We start from the raw sequence: 17,624 nt of genomic DNA, 5'->3' as shown, positions 1-17,624 counted from the left end.
CTATATGCTGTCATATTTATGTTATAATTTGATATCCACTATTGTTTTTCCATTTGAGCAAAACATGAGAGTACTAGTCCTTTACTGTTTCACTTCTCGCGAGAGTTTGTGATTACGTTTGCGGAAGTTTACATTCCGTTTAGGAAAACGTGTGGCCCATGGCAGCATTGAGAAAAGCCGGTATCTGGGTATCTTTAACTTGCTTGTTCCTGACAGTGTGGTAACTACCTACAATGAATTCCGTTTTGATTAACGCAGTCTTGTCCAGCTCTCCTGACTACGACGCTTTGTTTGAGTCTCTGTCTTGGCCGAGTGGGTCGTGGCCGGAGACGGAGCGGACGGAGGCGCTGACAGCTTTCATAGAAGGACTCGGGGAGCTTCTGACCAACTCGGACACGACTCCTTTTACAGACGCGAAAAAACGACGTATTAAAGATCAAATCGAGTCAATAATTTGGACGCAGAGTCTGCCTCTTCTCGCAAGAATATCCGCAGAAGCTGAAGGCATACGGTGCAGGGAGAGCACCTCCGCTGTCTGCCGGCTTGTAGGTGTCTGTGTCCCGCTGTGTGACGCGGCTGTAGCGGGGCGAGTGGCTCTGTCCGTCCTGCCGTCGCTCCAGCAGTCAGAGGAGGAGCTGCCCGGTGTGGGTAGACTCGGTGTGGAGGTTGCCAGTGAAGTAATAGCTGCTGTTTTACCTTCTCTGTCAGCAGATGAACAGCTCACATTAAAGACCTTGTCATCTGCCTTGTCCTGCATCAAAACTCTCCCTGACGCATTGGTCTCCAAAATCACCGTCCGGCTTCTCTTGACCCTCCTGAGTTGCTGCAGCGGTGTGAGGCTCAGCAGCATCCTCAAGTTGATCCTGGATGATCTGTGCAGCTGGCACTCCACTGACCGCTCACCTGCGGTTACAGAGCGGACACTGCTGTGTTTGACCGCCCTGTCAGACCACCTGCTGAGCCCTCATGGTCTGCAATCCTCATCCTCTGTGTCCGACCCTCGTCAGTCCCTCCAGTTCTGGAGGATGGTTCAGGATGGACTGACGCACAGAGACAGCGTGTCACGTAAGAGGGCGTTGTACCTGCTGAAGAGGTGTGTAGCCCTGTCAGAGGAGCAGGGGCTGGACTGTCCTCTCCTTCCATCAGAGGAAGGTAATATATTTAGATTTTCCGACACTGTGTTAAGGTTCACTGGTGTTTGTATGGTTCTGATTCATCACTGCTCTCGACAATGTTGCAGATGAGACCTTGTTCAGATGGGCTTCAAACAGGAGCAAGTTGCTCAGAGAGTTCTGGGAGGATTATGCGCTGGTGATGGAGACCTTAGAGGAAAATCAGGTAGAAAATCCCATCTGAGTGTTGTCTTACAACTGTTTGAGTGGTGGGCATCATGGTGCAGCTCGATAGTACTGCTTGTTGTTTCTTCTCCCTCCACAGATTCATGTCGTCCAGCCAGTGCTGAACAGAATAGATACGTTGATCCAAACAACAGCAAATGACAGTCAAGGTAATTACAAAGTTAGGCAAGGTCTTGAAAAAGATGTTTTTGTTCTTCTGTTTATGCTAGAGCTGCAATGATTAGTCGATTAATTGATCAGATGATTGACAGAAAACTATTCGGATAATTGAATAGTCATTCTAGTCATTTTTAAGCTTAATGACAAAAGTTTACTACTAGGCTTTTACGCTTTTTTTGTTTCATACATAAGCTTATGTCACTGTGGGCTCTAAGAAATTATAACAGGCATTTTTCACTATTTTCTAGCATTTTATAGACAAAACAATCATCAGATTAATCAATAATGAGACATTTTTAGCTCTGGATGTTGGAGTTTATGACAGAATGACAATAAATCCATCACATTAATTCATTATACATCAAAATGGCTGAACTGACATAAATATTGGACTGGTTACTTAATCAACACACTTTTGATTGTCTTTTAATATTTTGTAAGAATAGTTTTCACTGAATTAAAAACCTAATTTGAGAAAAACACTCTTAATAACATTCTGGGCGGCATTTTTAAGCTTTGCTTCACTTTCAAACTCAGTAGAAAAAATGTTGTGTGCCCAGCCTGGTTCCTGCTTTTTCTCTTAAACTTTCTGACTTGCAGTCTCAGGTCATGGTCTTTTCCATCCCTCCTGGCTGTTGTGTGTGTACCAGCGGATGTTCCACAGTGAGAATAAATCCTTAATGAAAGAGGGAGTGTGTCACCTGTTGGAGCTGCGGGTCCTCCGACAGCCGGCCTTTGCTTTGGCTTTTTCTCAGGTGCAGGCTCACACATATTTCATTCAACTTGATTTACTGTAGGTTTTTTTCATTTAATTCCATTAAAATCTCCCAAGATGAAATGTGTTTTGTTTCTGTTACTTTGCTCCATAGTTTATCGTTGGCCCCTTTATGGATGTTCTGTCTGAAACTTCGCTCTTCTACAAGTAAGGGTCTAAAATCAATACACCAAGCAAAATAATGAAAACACTGCTGTATTTTTGCACTAGCCCTAATTAACTCAGTTTCTCTTTAAATTCAGGGCAGCTGGCCAGAGTGTTGGAGATTGTCCCGAACTGGCAGCTAAACTCCAAGTCTTCATGACCAACTTCTTTAATAGCCTGCCGTCAGAAGATAGAGGTACAGAGAGAATGCTTGTTAACAAAGCTCAGACTCACTTCTCATGGCTAAAATGCCCGTCTATCTCTGACTATTGTGTTTGCTTTGTAGGCCCTGTGTTGCTGCAGCTGATCCAGCAGCTGGGCTCCAAGCACTGGTGCGCAGTACCCCTCCTCTTTGTCTCTCAGGCCCTGTCCAAACTCTCTCCAGGTCCACTGCTGGGGGTCGACGGGCTCATTGCTCTCAGGTGGTGCAACATTATGTTTACAGTTAGACAGACTGCACTGTAGTCGGTAATGCTTGATATGAATGCTCGTTTCATCTGTTGGGGGTTACAGGGAGGTGCTGCGCTGCACCATGATCACTCATCAAGTACTCCTGAGAGGTGCTGCCCAGTGCTTCTTGCTGAAGAGCGCCCTCTGTCTCATAGATGTGGTAAGACATGATAAATGATGTACATGGTGAACATACTGTACAGTGGGTGGACAATATTGTTACATTCATTTTATTAAAGCTCTTTTTTTCTTGAGACTGTTAAAGATGTTCAACTTTATGGTCATTTCTGAGTAGGGCTGCAAGTCAAATGGACTTAAAAAATGGCAACTATTCTGATAATTGATTCATTGTTTAAGACATTTTTTAAGCAAAAATGCCAAATATTTCTTAGTTCCGGCACCTGGATTGTGAAATTTTTCATTTTTTCTTTGTCTTATGTGATAGTAAATGAATCATTGGTTCATCAGTAGATTAAAACAATATCAAGTGATGAAGGCAAAAGTGTGATCAAATGCCCAACACAGGAATAACTACATGAGCAAAGAGGAACAGTGGTCACATGTAGACCCTCGCCTGTAACAACTACATGACAGTAAATGAGAGATTTGCTTAACGACACTGCAAACTACAGCCTCAACAATAGTCTTTATTTTCTCTGTGATGCTGTCCACCCCCTGTGCTTTCATACAGCTTTAAAAGTTGAGAACAATAACATTTAAACATATCTTTTCAGAACACAGTCACCTTAGATGATGTTTTTAGTTTCCTTATGCATTTCCGGGCAGATGAGTCACTGTGCAGAGGGACGCAGCTTTGGAATCAGGTACGCTCACACATCACAGAGACTTTTGACGCAGCAGTCCATCTAACATGTCAAAATGGCACATTAGTGAGTTCATATTACTGACTGATTGCTATCCTGCTGCAGTTGTGCACCTGGATATCAGACAATGAAGGCAGTTTCAAACCCAGCATCAAGGATCGAGATTGTACTAGTGCTACCACAAACAAAGAAACTGTAAGAGCCTACGTTCAAGCTGAAACACATGCTTATCTCCAAGTCCCAGCTAGCACAGGTATGTCTGAAGTGACATGAATGAAATGAAAGTGAATGATTCTGTTTGCAGATACAATAATTTAGGTTCTACTTTTCAGCGTTGGTTTAAGGCAGTTGTTGCACTTGCTCCCCAGGTCAGACAGAGGGGTTACCTGACTCCCGAGAGGCTGACAAGTTGTCCAGGTCCATTCTGCTGTGTGTGGACATGGAGACAAGTCGAGCAGGAGCAGAGGTCAGTAACATCTTGGAGTCATTACTGTCTCCGCTGCTGGACACCCTGAGCAGAGTCAGCACCAATATCTACCTGCCTCTGCGTAAGAGTGACAAGAGCCTGCAGCTAGTGCTCCGACTGCTCCAGCTCGGAGGATCACTGAGTCGTCAGCATGCTGGAGAGGAGCAAGGTTTGTAATGATAATACTGATCCATTGTTATAGCTGTCAGGTCCACCTTCATCCATATGCAGTAGATACAGTAGATGGATATGTGCATTCATGCAATAAATTAATCATTACACAATTCCTCCCAACTAATTTCTGTTTGGAAAATTAAGCTATGTAGAAAATCAGACAGGTTTTGGTTAAACATCCAGTTGGCGTTTTAGAAATTAAAAAACGTAGTTATTTGAATTTTTTAATCTTCATGGCATGGAACAAATTGCTGATATGATCAGTGATACTAAACACAATTCTGGGATCAATTGGGATCAAGTTTGGAAATGCATTTCAGCATGTGTATTTACAGTTAATACAGACTAGTACTGAGCAGCCCTTTGTGAGTTTATTTTTTAACCTTGGTTCCCCCTGTACAAGTCAAGTAGACCCTATGATAATGAAATGAATGATTAACTGTGAGGCACTGTGCCGTGTACCCCCCTCCTATGTTATGTGTTGTTGTATAATGTGTCAGTGTTACCATTCTGTACATTTTGTTGTCGTGGTTTGTTTTAATTGTTTTCTTTTTTGTACATATGTCTATCTTGTAGCTATAAATGTAAAAGTGTAAATTTAAAAAAAAAAATTTTTTTCTTTAATCATAATTTTGTCATGAAAACATTTCTCCACCCTCAGAAATTTATCAGATTTTTACCCTTAATTTCTCTAATGCCCTTAGGGAACTTCAGGCACTTGTATCCATATAAAAAGTTAAAAGTTATTGTGAGACTCAGCAATGTGCCACATTCAACTCTTTTCTTTCTGCTTTTCACAGAGGATAACGTGATGGTTACCATGAAGAAGCTAATCTTTAAAGTTGTCGATCCAATCCAGGAGTTTATCTTGAGGCGGCTGTGTGGGGAGTTGCAGGAGGTAACCAACAAGTCACCATCACTCCAATTAGCAAAGATGCCCCCTAGTGGCCAACTCTGATGCATACATGTGTTTTTTTTTACAGCTGGTTGACGTGGAGCGGGCAGAGCTGTATCTGTGTGTCCTGACGCAGCTGGTGGTCATGTACAGCTCTACACCTCAGCACCACAGTGAAATTCAGCAGACCTATTTCCCTAAACTCATCAGATACAGCCTCAAGGTCCTGCAAGAACCAAGCCAGCAGGTACTTAAATAAATATTCACAACCCAGTCATCAGGCAGGAATTTAACCTAAAATCTGTTTTTCTGCTTGATTATTCATCATTGATTTTTTTTTCCATTGGCAGATCCCCTCTGTGGCAAACCAGGTGACTAGAGCAGTTGCCATGGCATCCCTGGCCATGGTATGTGGTCTTGTGGAACAGCAAGTGGTTGACATGCAATCAGAGACCCTTTCTGTTCTCAGATCCCTGAATGACTTCTTCTACAACCCAGTTTCATCTTCCTCACAAAGTCAGTCATCTCTGGGATACTTCAATAAACGCCTGCTGAAACCACAGACAGATAATTCAAGGTGAGTGAAAGTCTGTCAAAAATAATATTCAGAATGAAAATACACAGTGTCTTTGCACTCGCCTGGCATGATAACGCACAATCACTTTTTTCTTTAGTGAAGAAGGAGTGCAAGGTACTGTGCTACAGAACTGGGGACGGACAGCTGCCCGTTTCATGCGGGACCAGTGGATTTGCCTGAGCTTTCTAATAAAGGCCGCTGGGATTCCTGACTCTGTAGAGATCTCCAGAGTGTCCAAGACTCTCAATGCTGCCCTGAGCTGCAGCGTGGAGGCACTGGCTCTGCTGCCCAGCGACCTGGTGCTGCCTGTACTCACCTTCATGGAGACAGTGCTGCCACAAGTGAGTCTCAGTCAATTCTGCTAAAATTGAAGCAAGAATGAGGTCTTCGGGTATTGTTCTTTCGGTGTCTTATGGTTATAACATGAAGACTATCTGATAAAATGCATTTCTGATGATGTGTGTTTTGGTGATATTTTGATCCCAGTTAGTGCATGATGAGGAGGCCCTCTGTGTGGAGGCTGTGACTCTGAGCTGGCAGCTGGTGCAGGGACTGAGCACTAATGCCCATGACTTCTGGCCCGCCCTCAAAGGCTTCATCTCCATGGCTTTCCACCATAAACTGCTCAAACTGACAGACACTCAGGCTGCGATGCTCACAGCAGCCATGAAACAGGTGATGAAACGAAAAAAGGCTTGTTGACCTCGGTAGGATGAGAATGGTGATTTTCAGTTTTATGTAAGTTATGCAAACACACTGGTGTTCTGTGACTATTTTGTAGATCGCCACTGAGCTGATGGAGCTGTCCGAGTCCAAGAGCGGAGTGTTCAGTGTGCTGTTTCAGCACTGCTGTCAGACATGGCTGCCCTCAAACCCTGGCGGCGGTGACCAGGCTGACACCAACTTTTCTAGTGTTTTCAGCCACATCAACATTCTCACTGAGGCTTGTGTCTACGGACCAGTGTTCAGGAGAGATCAGCGGTAACTTTGACAGCGTTTCAATGGTTTGTTCAAAGTTTTTCTCAGATCTACTGTATGTTAACTGTTTATTTCCCAAAGGCTCATCCAGGATGTCCAAACATATGTGGAACAACTCGGTGAGGAATTTCCTGCTAATGTTGTGATCGCAAGGTGAGCTCTTTGTTCCAATATCTCTGTCATGACTGTGATTTAAAATACTGGCACTAGAGGTCTCCCTTGCTGTGCAGATGTTTTCACAGTTGAACTAATGCCCTTTTTTCCCAGTGATAACAGGGACGATCAGTTGCCCCGGACATGTGCGCTGGCTTTCCTCAGTCGGCTGGATTCTTCCAACCCACTGCATGAAAGACTGATGGAGGATCTAGTTATCAATCTGTTAAAAAAGGTGGGCTATAGATAAGTTCAGGCTGGGTGATGTAATCGTATCACAACAATATGAATTTTTACTCTCTCTTTCTCTCTCAAAACTTCAAAAATGTATTTTTATGTTGATATTTCATATTGCAACCTAAAAATGATCTTAACCCATCCTCTAATGTTCTAATCCCCAAATAAAAAGAGCAGAGCTAAAGATGAGTCAGGCTCTGATCTGCAAATAATATGTAATTTGCGTCATAAATGTAGGAAAACAAATATTAATTTTGCTATATAATATTCTGAATTGCTCTTGACATCTGGTGACATGTCTTTTCATTAAGAAAATTTAACAACACTTAACACTATTTTCAATTATCTCCCTCCACCCCCCCCCCCCCCCCCCCCACCTTCACCCCTTCTCTCCAGGATAATAACATATCGAAGTCAAAAGTACGTTACTATAGCAACTCACTGCAACATCGTGTCAAAAACAGAGTGTGGCAAACGCTGCTGCTGTTACTGCCCAAACTCAGAGAGGTAAGACAGTGACACTCATAGTCACACAGGAAATAACCACTCAGAAAGTAACTATGTATATATGTGTGTGTGTGTGTGTGTGTGTGTGTGTGTGTGTGTGTGTGTGTGCAGGAGTTTGTCACCACTTTGCTGAAAGGTGCCTTTGAGGCTGGATTCTGCAGCAACCAGGCCTCAGTCAAGTACCTGATCGAGTGGATGATGATTCTGATCCTTGTGAAATATCCACAGCACATAGACGGCTTTTGGGCCTGTTTCAACATGGTGAGCTCCCACTCTGGACACATATCCACCAGAAAATACTGTTCTGAAATTGAGCAGTTAATTTAATGGCCAATTTCTGTGCTTTCTCTGCAGGATCACGAACGAACCAAGACGAGCATCTGCACCTTCCTGTCAGTCCTGGTACATTTCAATATCATCGTTCCTCTTCTTAAGGATCAGGTAGGTAGCGCCTCCACTCAAACACCATTCTTCTTGCACCGCCTTAGTACCTACATGATCTCTCTCTCTCTTTGTGTTGAAGGCAGTGCAGTTGCGTAAAGCACTGGATATCATCTTGCAGTGGTGTTTCAACCATAACTTCAGTGTGCGGCTGTATGCCTTACTGGCCCTGAAGAGGGTGTGGAGCTTGGTAGAAGCGCGGGGAGAGGAGGGGGCAGATGGTTTTGGGGAGCTGTCTACTGTGATCAAGGCCTGTCTGAACCAGGCTGAGGCCATGCAAAACACCGGGTAAGAGCAGAACAGCTACAACAGTTGCAAAAAGCTTGTTATAGTATGGTAATGTATTTATTTGAGAACATATCTGCTGTCTCACCGTTTAGAAATGCCAACAAGAACTGGATTAGGATTCAAGAGCACTTCTTCTTTGGTGCCTTTCATCCCATCAGGGATTACAGTGTTGAGGTGAGCCAGTATATTTCTACTGAAGAGATGAAGCCTGCTAACTTTTCTAATTCTTAAAATGCAGCAACACGCTGTTATAACAACCATTATTTTCTTTCTTTGTACGTTTTGCCTTCCTAGACCATCTTCTATACTTTTCCCAGTCTGTCAGAGTTGGCTGATGATGAGTGGATTCCACCCTGGAAGTTTGAAAAACTGTCACGTTTGTCTGAAAGTTCAACTTTCCCTTTGAAGAATCCTGTACCTGACCTGAGCCAGCTCCAGCCTGGAGACTGGATCCAGCAAGACAAAGGTTACACAAGCAGCAGAACTACCTCATACAAGAATACATTAATCAGGCCTCATCTCTGATTGAGTGGTCACTGTGTTGTATCTCCCAGGTGAACAGGATAAGGAGGAGCGCTGGGCCGAGGTGCAGAAGAAGATCACCCCCTGGAGGTTGGGGATCCAGGAGCAGGAGCCCGAGCTTCAGCTGGTGCCACAGCAGAGAGCCGCTCGACTGGGCAAACTGCACGGTGCCCTGCTGGTGGTCGCCTCGCTTATCGACAAACCCACCAATTTAGGAGGTCAGGAGCAGCGCAGTTATCATACTCATCAGTGATTTGTCTGTGAATTTCTTCTTGATTCATGTGGATAACTAACATTACAGGCTTTTTGTTTGGTTTTAACAGTGCTGATCTGGGCAAAAAGGTCAAACACAGCTGCTACTAAAACCACTTGAGCCCTTATCGTAGTTTATACAGGGAACGTACAGCTTTCATCATTGGTACTCCTATTTTATTTTCTCCCCAAGTGCACTCCAGTGCTGTTGTCTCAGATGATAAGGGCTTGAATCAATCAGAATTTGTTTATAGAGGAAAAGACCCATTTTAAAAAACTAATATTGATACTGTATGATGTAAGAGAGAACATTAGCTTGGCCAGTCTGTAAATGTTTTACTTGAAATATCTCTCAATTGCTCGCTTTATCTGTCTGTGCCAATGATGATAGACTGGTGGCCATATTCTGCTAAGTCATCACTGCCACACATTACTCAGCACTAGAACAGTCATCTTACCCCTGAAAACCTATTGAAATCACTTGTTAGGAAAAAAAAACTTGAATAAAGAAAAGTCCCCTTTCTCCATTTAGATTTTTTCAAACAAAATGATGATTTCACGGCATTTCCCTGCTTACATTTAGATAGATGTCCCTTTAAGGATTCATCCTTGTTTGTATGTTGTGCGTCTAGGTCTGTGCAGGACCTGCGAGATCTTTGGTGCCAGCGCTCTGGTTCTGGACAGCCTCCGCCACATCAGTGACAAACACTTTCAGTCTCTGAGCGTCTCCTCTGAGCTGTGGCTTCCTCTGCTAGAGGTGAAGTGCATAAAACAGTCTCACATTTTTACATGATGTTGTGGTTTCAATAACTGATTCCACTACCACTAGTTTCATGGCAAAGTCCTTTTCCATTACATCCACTTCACAAAACTGTACATTCCATTAGAGGCACAAGTGGCCTAGTTTCTAGACTCTAATGGTTGATTTCACAGCATTCTTACAGGCCCCTGACATTAGATCCTTTATGGAGAGCCGATTTCCCAGATTTGGACCCAACATTTGATTGGCATAAAGTCTGGTCTAACATTTTAATAGCCTCCAGAAACCCTGATCAATCCAGTCTTTACAGGATTTTTGAGAATACTGTTCCCTACTCGCCTTTTATATTTTTGTTAATTTTTAACTAGCTTACACTGCCCAAAAAGCGAGTCTTTCTAGCTGGGCTGACAGCAGCAAAAAACTGGTGGCTAGCCGCTGGAAACCCTTACATACTCTTTCTTTTCAAGCATAGACTTTAACATATCTCGATGTAGCATATCTGGAGCTGTCAACCGCCCGTATGCATGGGGCCAAGGAATCAGTGACAGAACTGTGGAGTTCCATTTCTGAGTAACTCCAAACACTACTGTAATACCCGCATGTTGGGATGGGTGGCCTGGATTCTGGGTGGATGGGTGGGAGTGGATCCTAGGGTAGGTGGGTGGGGGAGGATGGGAGGGAGTGGAATTACAGCGGGGCGGGTTTTGTTTTGCTTTCATTATTATTGTCATGTTTTTCTTCTCCCTTACTCTCTTTTCTTTGTCTGTTCTTTTTTTTCTCTTTTTTTATGATATGAGCTTTTGCTGATGAATTGCTGATTCTGATAATTGATATCAAAAAACCTGATTTCACCTCTTCTAAAGTGTGCCTTGATTGGCAATTTAAAGGCTTAAAGAGGTGCATTTTTTTCTGCTTGATTGACAGGAGTCTTTATTTAGATATTTGTATTTCTACTTGCCTGTTCAACTTCATCTTCAGCCAGGCTCCTCCTTGTCCCCCAGTTTAGTTTTTACTGTCTATATTAGCTTGGATGAAAAAGAGCAGTAAACCAAAACTCAAGGTTTAAAAAATGATCAATTTAATTTATTAAGTTTATATAAAATATTCTATAACAAAGCTTTGAACATCTGACATTTGGCTCTCTGAATCTTTGTGTTACCCTGGTGTTTCCATCCACCATATGGGGGAGAAAAAGTGAACATATGTTGTAAAGTGGCAGCCTGTAGCAGATTTCCACACCGCAGGCTCAGTGTGAGTGAAATCCTTAAACGGCCAAACATAATGTTCCTGGGTTATATGTGTGAAAGGGGATTAAAAGACTTTTCCCAAGTGTTGACCGTGCTTACTTTCCTCATTGTAAAATGAGTTTTCAAGTGTAAGATCATAAACTGTATCTGTCTTCCCGTCAGGTGAAGCCATTGGAGCTCACTGACTTCCTGCAGGTAAAGAAGAATGAGGGCTACTGTATTGTTGGAGTGGAGCAGACAGCCAACAGTCAGAGCCTCCAGGACTACCAGTTTCCTGAGAAGACTCTACTACTTCTGGGGTATGACAGAATCAAAGTCAAAGTACAAAAATGCTCCAAGTCCAGTTTTTTCATTCAGTGCAGTCACCTTCACTCAAACTGTAACATCAATGCGTACAAACCTCTTCCTTCCCATACCCTAGTGACTCTCACACAGATAAAGGTGTGAGCTGACGAGGCTATTTAATGTTATCTCACTGGTTTGGTGTGTTTCCCTGCGGGACCTGCTCCTCTCTTTGCCATCTCATGTCAGGGCATGCTGGGCTGTAATTGGCTCTCCCTGAGGAGGAGAAGAAGAGCACAGAAAATAAATCACACGACTGATGACAGCAGCAGAAAAGCTTTAACCCTCTTCTAGTGTAGATCGAGTCGTGAAACTGCCCCGTGGCTTTCATCAGGGGTCAGTGGCACACACATTTTCAGTTTATTCAACCATTTGTAGCTACTCAGAAATTAACATAATTGTAACCTTGTGCAGTTTGTGATAGTAGTCCTATGATTCACTCTCCTTCCTGAATGTGTGCTGCAGCTCTGCAGCTGGCCTGGCAAGACAGGGAGAGATGAATACTTATCATGCCAGTGTAGGTGTCCTGTTTTGTTTTACCCTGTTCAGTCACAGAGGTATGAGCAGTGCTGTTAGCTTAAACACACTGTGTGAGCTGAATTTTGAGTGCTTTCACAGCTGTGTTCTCCCCAGCACAGCATGGCACCGTCTCTAATCTCTCATCAGGTCACTATTATCTCACCCAGTTGCACTCAAGATAAATGTAGCTCATCAAATCACTCTTTCTTACAGGGTGGCACCCTCTGTAGACTCATTGAAACTGCCAAACTCATTAACCCTTTATGTTTGCTTTGCATGACCCATATTGCTGGATCTCATGTACGCAGCTGATTACAGATTGAATAGCTCTTGGACTCATGAGTCATCTGTATAAAAAGCGTATTCCTCATAATTGTAAGGACTTGAGAGAATGAGGGAGGAACCGATTGGCCGCTCATGGTAATGGTTCTTAAATTAAATCAACTGCATAGCATCATTAAGCCAAATGAAAGCTGGAATTAAAAGTATCCAGTAACAAAAAATTTATGTCGTGCTGCATAGTTATGGTTATAGAGCAGATATTGGGCAGTCAACGTTGTCTTATTGATGGTATGATTCCAGTTTAAATGCTGTATTTATTTTCTTGACATTTTCAATACATTTCAGTTATTGTTTTTAGAAATAAATGTAGACAAAACAGTAACTTATCCCAAATGTCCCCTGCTACTGAATAGGCAGAGTAAGTAACCCATTCTGAGGTTATCTGTATTTCAATGAAAGTTTTTTTGTCTCCTGTGTTGATCTGACTTCTCTTCGAGAAGCTGTTTCTCCCTGACAAGAATTCAACTTTGGAGTATAATTCTCACCATAGTAGGCTTGAAAATGATCAAATAGAAAAGAATAGTGTGACATTTTGGGAAACACACTTATTCACTTTCTTGCCAAGAGTTGGATAAAAAGACTGACACCACTCTCATGTTGTATGCTAAATATGTAGCTGGAGCGGCAACCAGTTAACTTAGCTTAGCACAGAAAGTGGAAACAGGAAACAGCTAGCCTGGCTCTGTCTGAAGGTAACAAAACACACATACCACCTCTTTAGCTCACTAATGAACACATTGAGCTTAAGAGGTGGTGGTAGCTGTGTTTTGTTATCTTCAGTTAGCAGTTTTCCCCTGATTCCACTCTTTCTGTTAAGCTAAGCTAAGCTTGCTGTCTCCTGGCTATAGCTTCATATTTAATGGACAGATATGAGAGTGGTACCTCAATTCTCTGCAGCAAAGAAAAAAGTGAATTGCATATTAGTACCAAATACAACTATCAGTGGCTTTATTACAAAAATACTGGCACCAAACTCTAAAAACCTTTAAAAATCAGCAGAATATTTCAGATAAATGTGGACTTGATGATCAATTTTCATGTGACCTTTTCCCACTCTTCAGTATATTGTGTCTCACTTTCCTTCCTCACAGCAATGAACGAGAAGGTATTCCTGCCAACTTACTCCAGCTGTTGGATGTGTGTGTGGAGATCCCTCAACAAGGGGTCATCCGCTCACTCAACGTGCACGTGAGCGCTGCCCTGCTGATCTGGGAATACACACGGCAACATTTTACCTCCGGCTCAAGTGAAGTCAACTCAAAACACAACTGAAAAAAGAAAGCAGCCAATGCAGCGTCCTCCAGTTGTTGACCTTCCTCTCTCATCTCTGGTAGCAAGTGTGAAAAGTGTCTGAATGTAAACTTTAGATTTTCATCCAGATTTGAATGTGGTCAGCATTCATCAGCGCTGTTCTTGTGCCTTAACGAGAGTCATGAATAGAGATCAGCACTCGTTATGACCTAAATCTTCCTCTGGGCATGCTGTTATATTAATGGAGGCAACCTCTGTTGGCAGAGCAGCAGTAAACTAAAATATTCTCCTTTGAGGTGGAAGTGTCTTGTTTATGTGAGCAATTAGTTTTTGCCTCACAGCCTGGGGACCAGACTGTAATATCCATACCCAGCAAATGATAATACATAGTATATAAATACTGTTTCCCTTTGAGCAGTGATTTAATGCAAGCTGTGGTTACAGTTTTTTTTGTTGTTGTTTTATACATTTGAATAAATAAAAGTTGGACATTGTGAACTTTTTTGCGTGTGTTTTTTGTTATTAATTATGGTTAAGGAGACTCCATTAACACAAGGAGAGAACTGAATGGGTTAAATAAGACACAGGTGTTCATAGATCCTCCTTCCTTCCACTCCCCTTATGAGAAACAGGTGGCCCACATGGATACAGTCCAGACCAGATGGAGTACATTTGATCATGCTTCTCTTATTTTCCGTCAAGTATCGCTTGCACGTCGCACATCATGTGAGGATAGCAGTGTTTTAGAGGGACATGGATGACCTGGATGGCGGCTGGTCGGGACCTGGGTCGCTTCTGCAGGCAGAAGCGGGGTTCAATGCGAGCTGGCCGAAGGTTGCAGGGCCAGCTTTGTCTCCGCGCTCCCAGCTGATCCTTGAGATCCTCATGGTGATAATGTGTTTGGGTGCTGTGACAGGTATAGAAACTATTAAAATGTTATCTGTTTATTTATTTAACAAAACTTCTAACTTATTCTTATTCTAGTTCCAACCTTTTTATATTCAAAATGTCCCTAAAGGGCATCTTACTTACTTTTTCGAATTCGCATAAATACAGTATTTCTACAGTATTTCCTTCTTCCAGCGCATTATTTATAGTTCACGTGACTAACACAGTGATCATATTCAATTTGTATCTTTTAATCTTTCATAATTTTAGTTACATTCTCCTGTAATTCAGCGTGAAATATTTTGGATATTAAAATTCTGGCACTACTCAAAAGACACACCCTTTATGAAAAAGGCATTGTAACTAATGGCTTTAGTAATGGTTAGGCTGATGGTTATCATTTACTAATGCTTTAAGCTTTAATAAGAACTATCAGGTTTTGCTTTTGCTTGTGTTTATTCTCCTCCAGCATGGTACAGTGTCTTAGTTGGAAGAATACTCCAATAGACCATTTAACCTTTGACCTTATAAAGCCACAGAGTATCTAAACCAAAATGTATTTTATGAACAACCTATTAGCATATAACAGCAGACTTGATGGATTGTTATGCAAGCATTAGACATGAATGACTTATTTAAAACTGTAGAATTGATGGTTTAGACCTATTACACTTTATAAATGACTCATTAACGTGTGTGACAGCAGACTTGATGAGTTATTAGAGGAAATTATTTATTATTAATTATTAGAAGAAGAAATTCATGATCCTTTATAATGACTTTGCAGAACTGATGTTAAAAAATTGGATGAAGTAACTTTCATTAATGATTTGGAAAAAAGCAAAACCAAAAAGTAGTTCTTAATAATGCTTATAACTGATCTATAAAGCAATATCCACTAATACATGAAGTAGAATAAAATAGTGAAGAAAAAATAAATTCATGTAGGGATTATTTCCTCTGTAGAAAGGCCTGAATATTACCTGGAGACTGAGAAATGAGTGCACTGTCTCTGGAGAGTGAGCTGTTAATTTTTCAAGTGTAATGCTTTCACAAAAATATCAGTCACGTTTCAAAATCTGACCATTAAACCAGAACTATCTGCACTTTAAATCTAGTAAGACTTATTAAACAGAGATAAAATATACTTGCCTGACTGCTCAGTTCATTAAAAGTCAAGGTCCATGACTGTTGTATTTAGATCGAACAAGAGTATCACAAACTGTCCAAAACTGCCTGAATTGAGTAGTTAAATGCTGGTTCACTACTGTGAAGCTTTTCATCTCTATTTGTAATGTTGGACGGTGTGCTTGTGTGGTCTAATCCAACCAGTCTGATCTCTGTGTCATTGTGTATTGTATTTTTGTGTATAGGTAATATACTTGTCATTGTTATCGTGGCCACAACCAAGACTTTCCACTCAGTGACATCAGTGCTGATCATGAACCTGGCCATCAGTGACCTCCTGGTGGGCGTTGGAGTGATGCCATTTGTTGCTTTGTCCATCATGAACCGTGGATGGGTGGACTGTACTGTACGTCACCTCTGTCTGAAACACACAGTCACAGCTTTAGTGTCTGACTCTCATTTTGACATTTCCTTTGGTCCACTGGTGATGATGTTCTGTTTCATGCTGATGTGTTGCTCCCTCTCCTGTTTGACAGGACCTTTGTTTGTACGTGGGCTACACCTCCTCTGTGTACTGTACAGCCTCTGTACTGACACTGGCTGCTATTGCCCTTGATCGCTACCACTCCATCATGGACTGCCTGCGCTACAGCTCTCGCTGCACCCTGTGGAGGACCTCTGCTGTGGTCCTGTGGATCTGGCTGCAGGCGCTGGCCACCAGCTGCCCTCCCCTGCTGGGTTGGAGCTCTGTCAGCTACGTGGTTCCCATGTACAGCTGTGCAGTCAACTGGGCCAGCAGTCCCAGCTACACGGCTTTTATGGCTGCCCTCTCCTACGTCGTGCCGGCTGTGGTCATCCTCTTCTGCTATGTGAACATTGTCAAGGTGGCCCGCAGCCACGCCAGAAGGATTCATACTTTAGAGGACTCTGTCCAACGCAGCAGGAATCCAAACTCTGCCTTTGCTCCTGGTGATTTATCTCAACAGCACTGTGGGAGCCTCCACAGACCCTCTAGACTGATCAATCATATAAGTGGACAGTTTGTTTCTGAGTTCAGTAGTGAGGAAAGAAATTATCACAACCCTGCTCTCCCTGATTCTACTACAGAACAGAGTAACCCTTCATCCAGACGTTTGTTCTCCTTCCTGGCTCAGAGCGCCTCCCAGCCACCCCTGCAGAACTCCCAGCAGCAACACAATCACCATGGACTGGTGCGTCTCTTTATGGTCATCTCAGCATTCTTCCTGTGCTGGACACCTTACATAGGAGTTGCTCTGGTTCAAGCCACAGAAACTGCAATCTCAGGCCAATCCAGCCTTGTCCCGCCGTCTGCTGTTACCTTCTCCTACTGGCTGGTGTTGCTGAACTCTGACATCAATCCTCTGCTCTATGCTCTGCTTAGCAAACGTTTCCAGTGCGCTCTGCAGGGACTAAGGCAAAAACTGAGAGCCCGCCTGGGGAGTGTGGTGGGCAGGGGAGGGGAGGTCAGAGCGGAGGGTGATGATGGACGGAGCAGCGACCCCTGCACTCTGACCACCACCCATCCGGGTCCTCCCTCCATCTCTGAGAGTTCAATATGTGACGACTCTAAGTATTGCTCCTCAGTTTTTACTGTTAGCACGGACTTCAGACGTCATTCTGATGAGCATCTTTGCAGAGTGTGTCAACCTGAAAGTACCTCCCCGTCCCACATGTGGCAAGACTCTAGTGGTGACAGGAGGGTGAACTGCCTGCAGGTCCCCTCTAGGCTACAGGAGGGCAGCAGACTACCATTCTCTGCTCTGACCAAGGAGCGGCAGGCTACTTTCTTCTACGGACAGATTACAGTGAGAGTGGAGCATGATGTTTGTTAGCCTTCTTCAGTTGCTGTTGCAAGAAAACTTCTACCAGTGGAATTCAGATATATCTTACTGGCATACATTGAACCACAGCTGGTTTGCAACATTG

General features: G+C 42.9%; 2 protein-coding genes across 2 annotated transcripts; both read left to right on the top strand.

Moving 5' to 3' along the window:
- Positions 1-140: 140 nt before the first annotated feature.
- Positions 141-14,163, top strand: tarbp1 (TAR (HIV-1) RNA binding protein 1). The gene is made up of 29 exons (XM_067609866.1): positions 141-1,152; positions 1,241-1,338; positions 1,438-1,507; positions 2,124-2,272; positions 2,387-2,439; positions 2,535-2,632; positions 2,723-2,858; positions 2,950-3,046; positions 3,621-3,710; positions 3,816-3,963; positions 4,079-4,345; positions 5,151-5,248; positions 5,334-5,492; positions 5,596-5,822; positions 5,920-6,163; positions 6,309-6,497; positions 6,604-6,803; positions 6,882-6,953; positions 7,068-7,188; positions 7,587-7,697; positions 7,809-7,958; positions 8,052-8,138; positions 8,221-8,426; positions 8,519-8,600; positions 8,721-8,892; positions 8,981-9,166; positions 9,833-9,957; positions 11,370-11,506; positions 13,502-14,163. The coding sequence occupies exons 1-29, from the start codon at positions 234-236 to the stop codon at positions 13,680-13,682; spliced, it is 4,872 nt and encodes a 1,623-aa protein (XP_067465967.1). The 5' UTR covers positions 141-233; the 3' UTR covers positions 13,683-14,163.
- LOC137196904 (5-hydroxytryptamine receptor 1D) lies at positions 14,155-17,623 on the top strand. Its single transcript, XM_067609872.1, has 3 exons — positions 14,155-14,577; positions 15,923-16,083; positions 16,214-17,623. Exons 1-3 carry the CDS (start codon positions 14,415-14,417, stop codon positions 17,528-17,530), a joined length of 1,641 nt encoding a protein of 546 aa, XP_067465973.1. The 5' UTR covers positions 14,155-14,414; the 3' UTR covers positions 17,531-17,623.
- The last annotated feature ends 1 nt before the right edge of the window (position 17,624 follows it).

The sequence above is a fragment of the Thunnus thynnus genome, chromosome 14 (assembly GCF_963924715.1).
Source record: "Thunnus thynnus chromosome 14, fThuThy2.1, whole genome shotgun sequence".
NCBI lineage: Eukaryota > Metazoa > Chordata > Actinopteri > Scombriformes > Scombridae > Thunnus > Thunnus thynnus.
This window is presented reverse-complemented; position numbering and strand designations above follow the sequence as displayed.

What these genes read in the sequence shown, in the direction of transcription:
- LOC137196904 (XM_067609872.1), top strand. Translation starts at nt 14,415, where the DNA reads ATGGATGACCTGGATGGCGGCTGGTCGGGACCTGGGTCGCTTCTGCAG. An exon ending in GTGTTTGGGTGCTGTGACAG is followed by an intron (nt 14,578 to 15,922) that starts GTATAGAAACTA and finishes TTTTGTGTATAG; the next exon opens with GTAATATACTTGTCATTGTT. An exon ending in GTGGATGGGTGGACTGTACT is followed by an intron (nt 16,084 to 16,213) that starts GTACGTCACCTC and finishes CCTGTTTGACAG; the next exon opens with GACCTTTGTTTGTACGTGGG.
- tarbp1 (XM_067609866.1), top strand. Translation starts at nt 234, where the DNA reads ATGAATTCCGTTTTGATTAACGCAGTCTTGTCCAGCTCTCCTGACTAC. An exon ending in CCAAGTCCCAGCTAGCACAG is followed by an intron (nt 3,964 to 4,078) that starts GTATGTCTGAAG and finishes CTTGCTCCCCAG; the next exon opens with GTCAGACAGAGGGGTTACCT. An exon ending in AAGACTCTACTACTTCTGGG is followed by an intron (nt 11,507 to 13,501) that starts GTATGACAGAAT and finishes CCTTCCTCACAG; the next exon opens with CAATGAACGAGAAGGTATTC.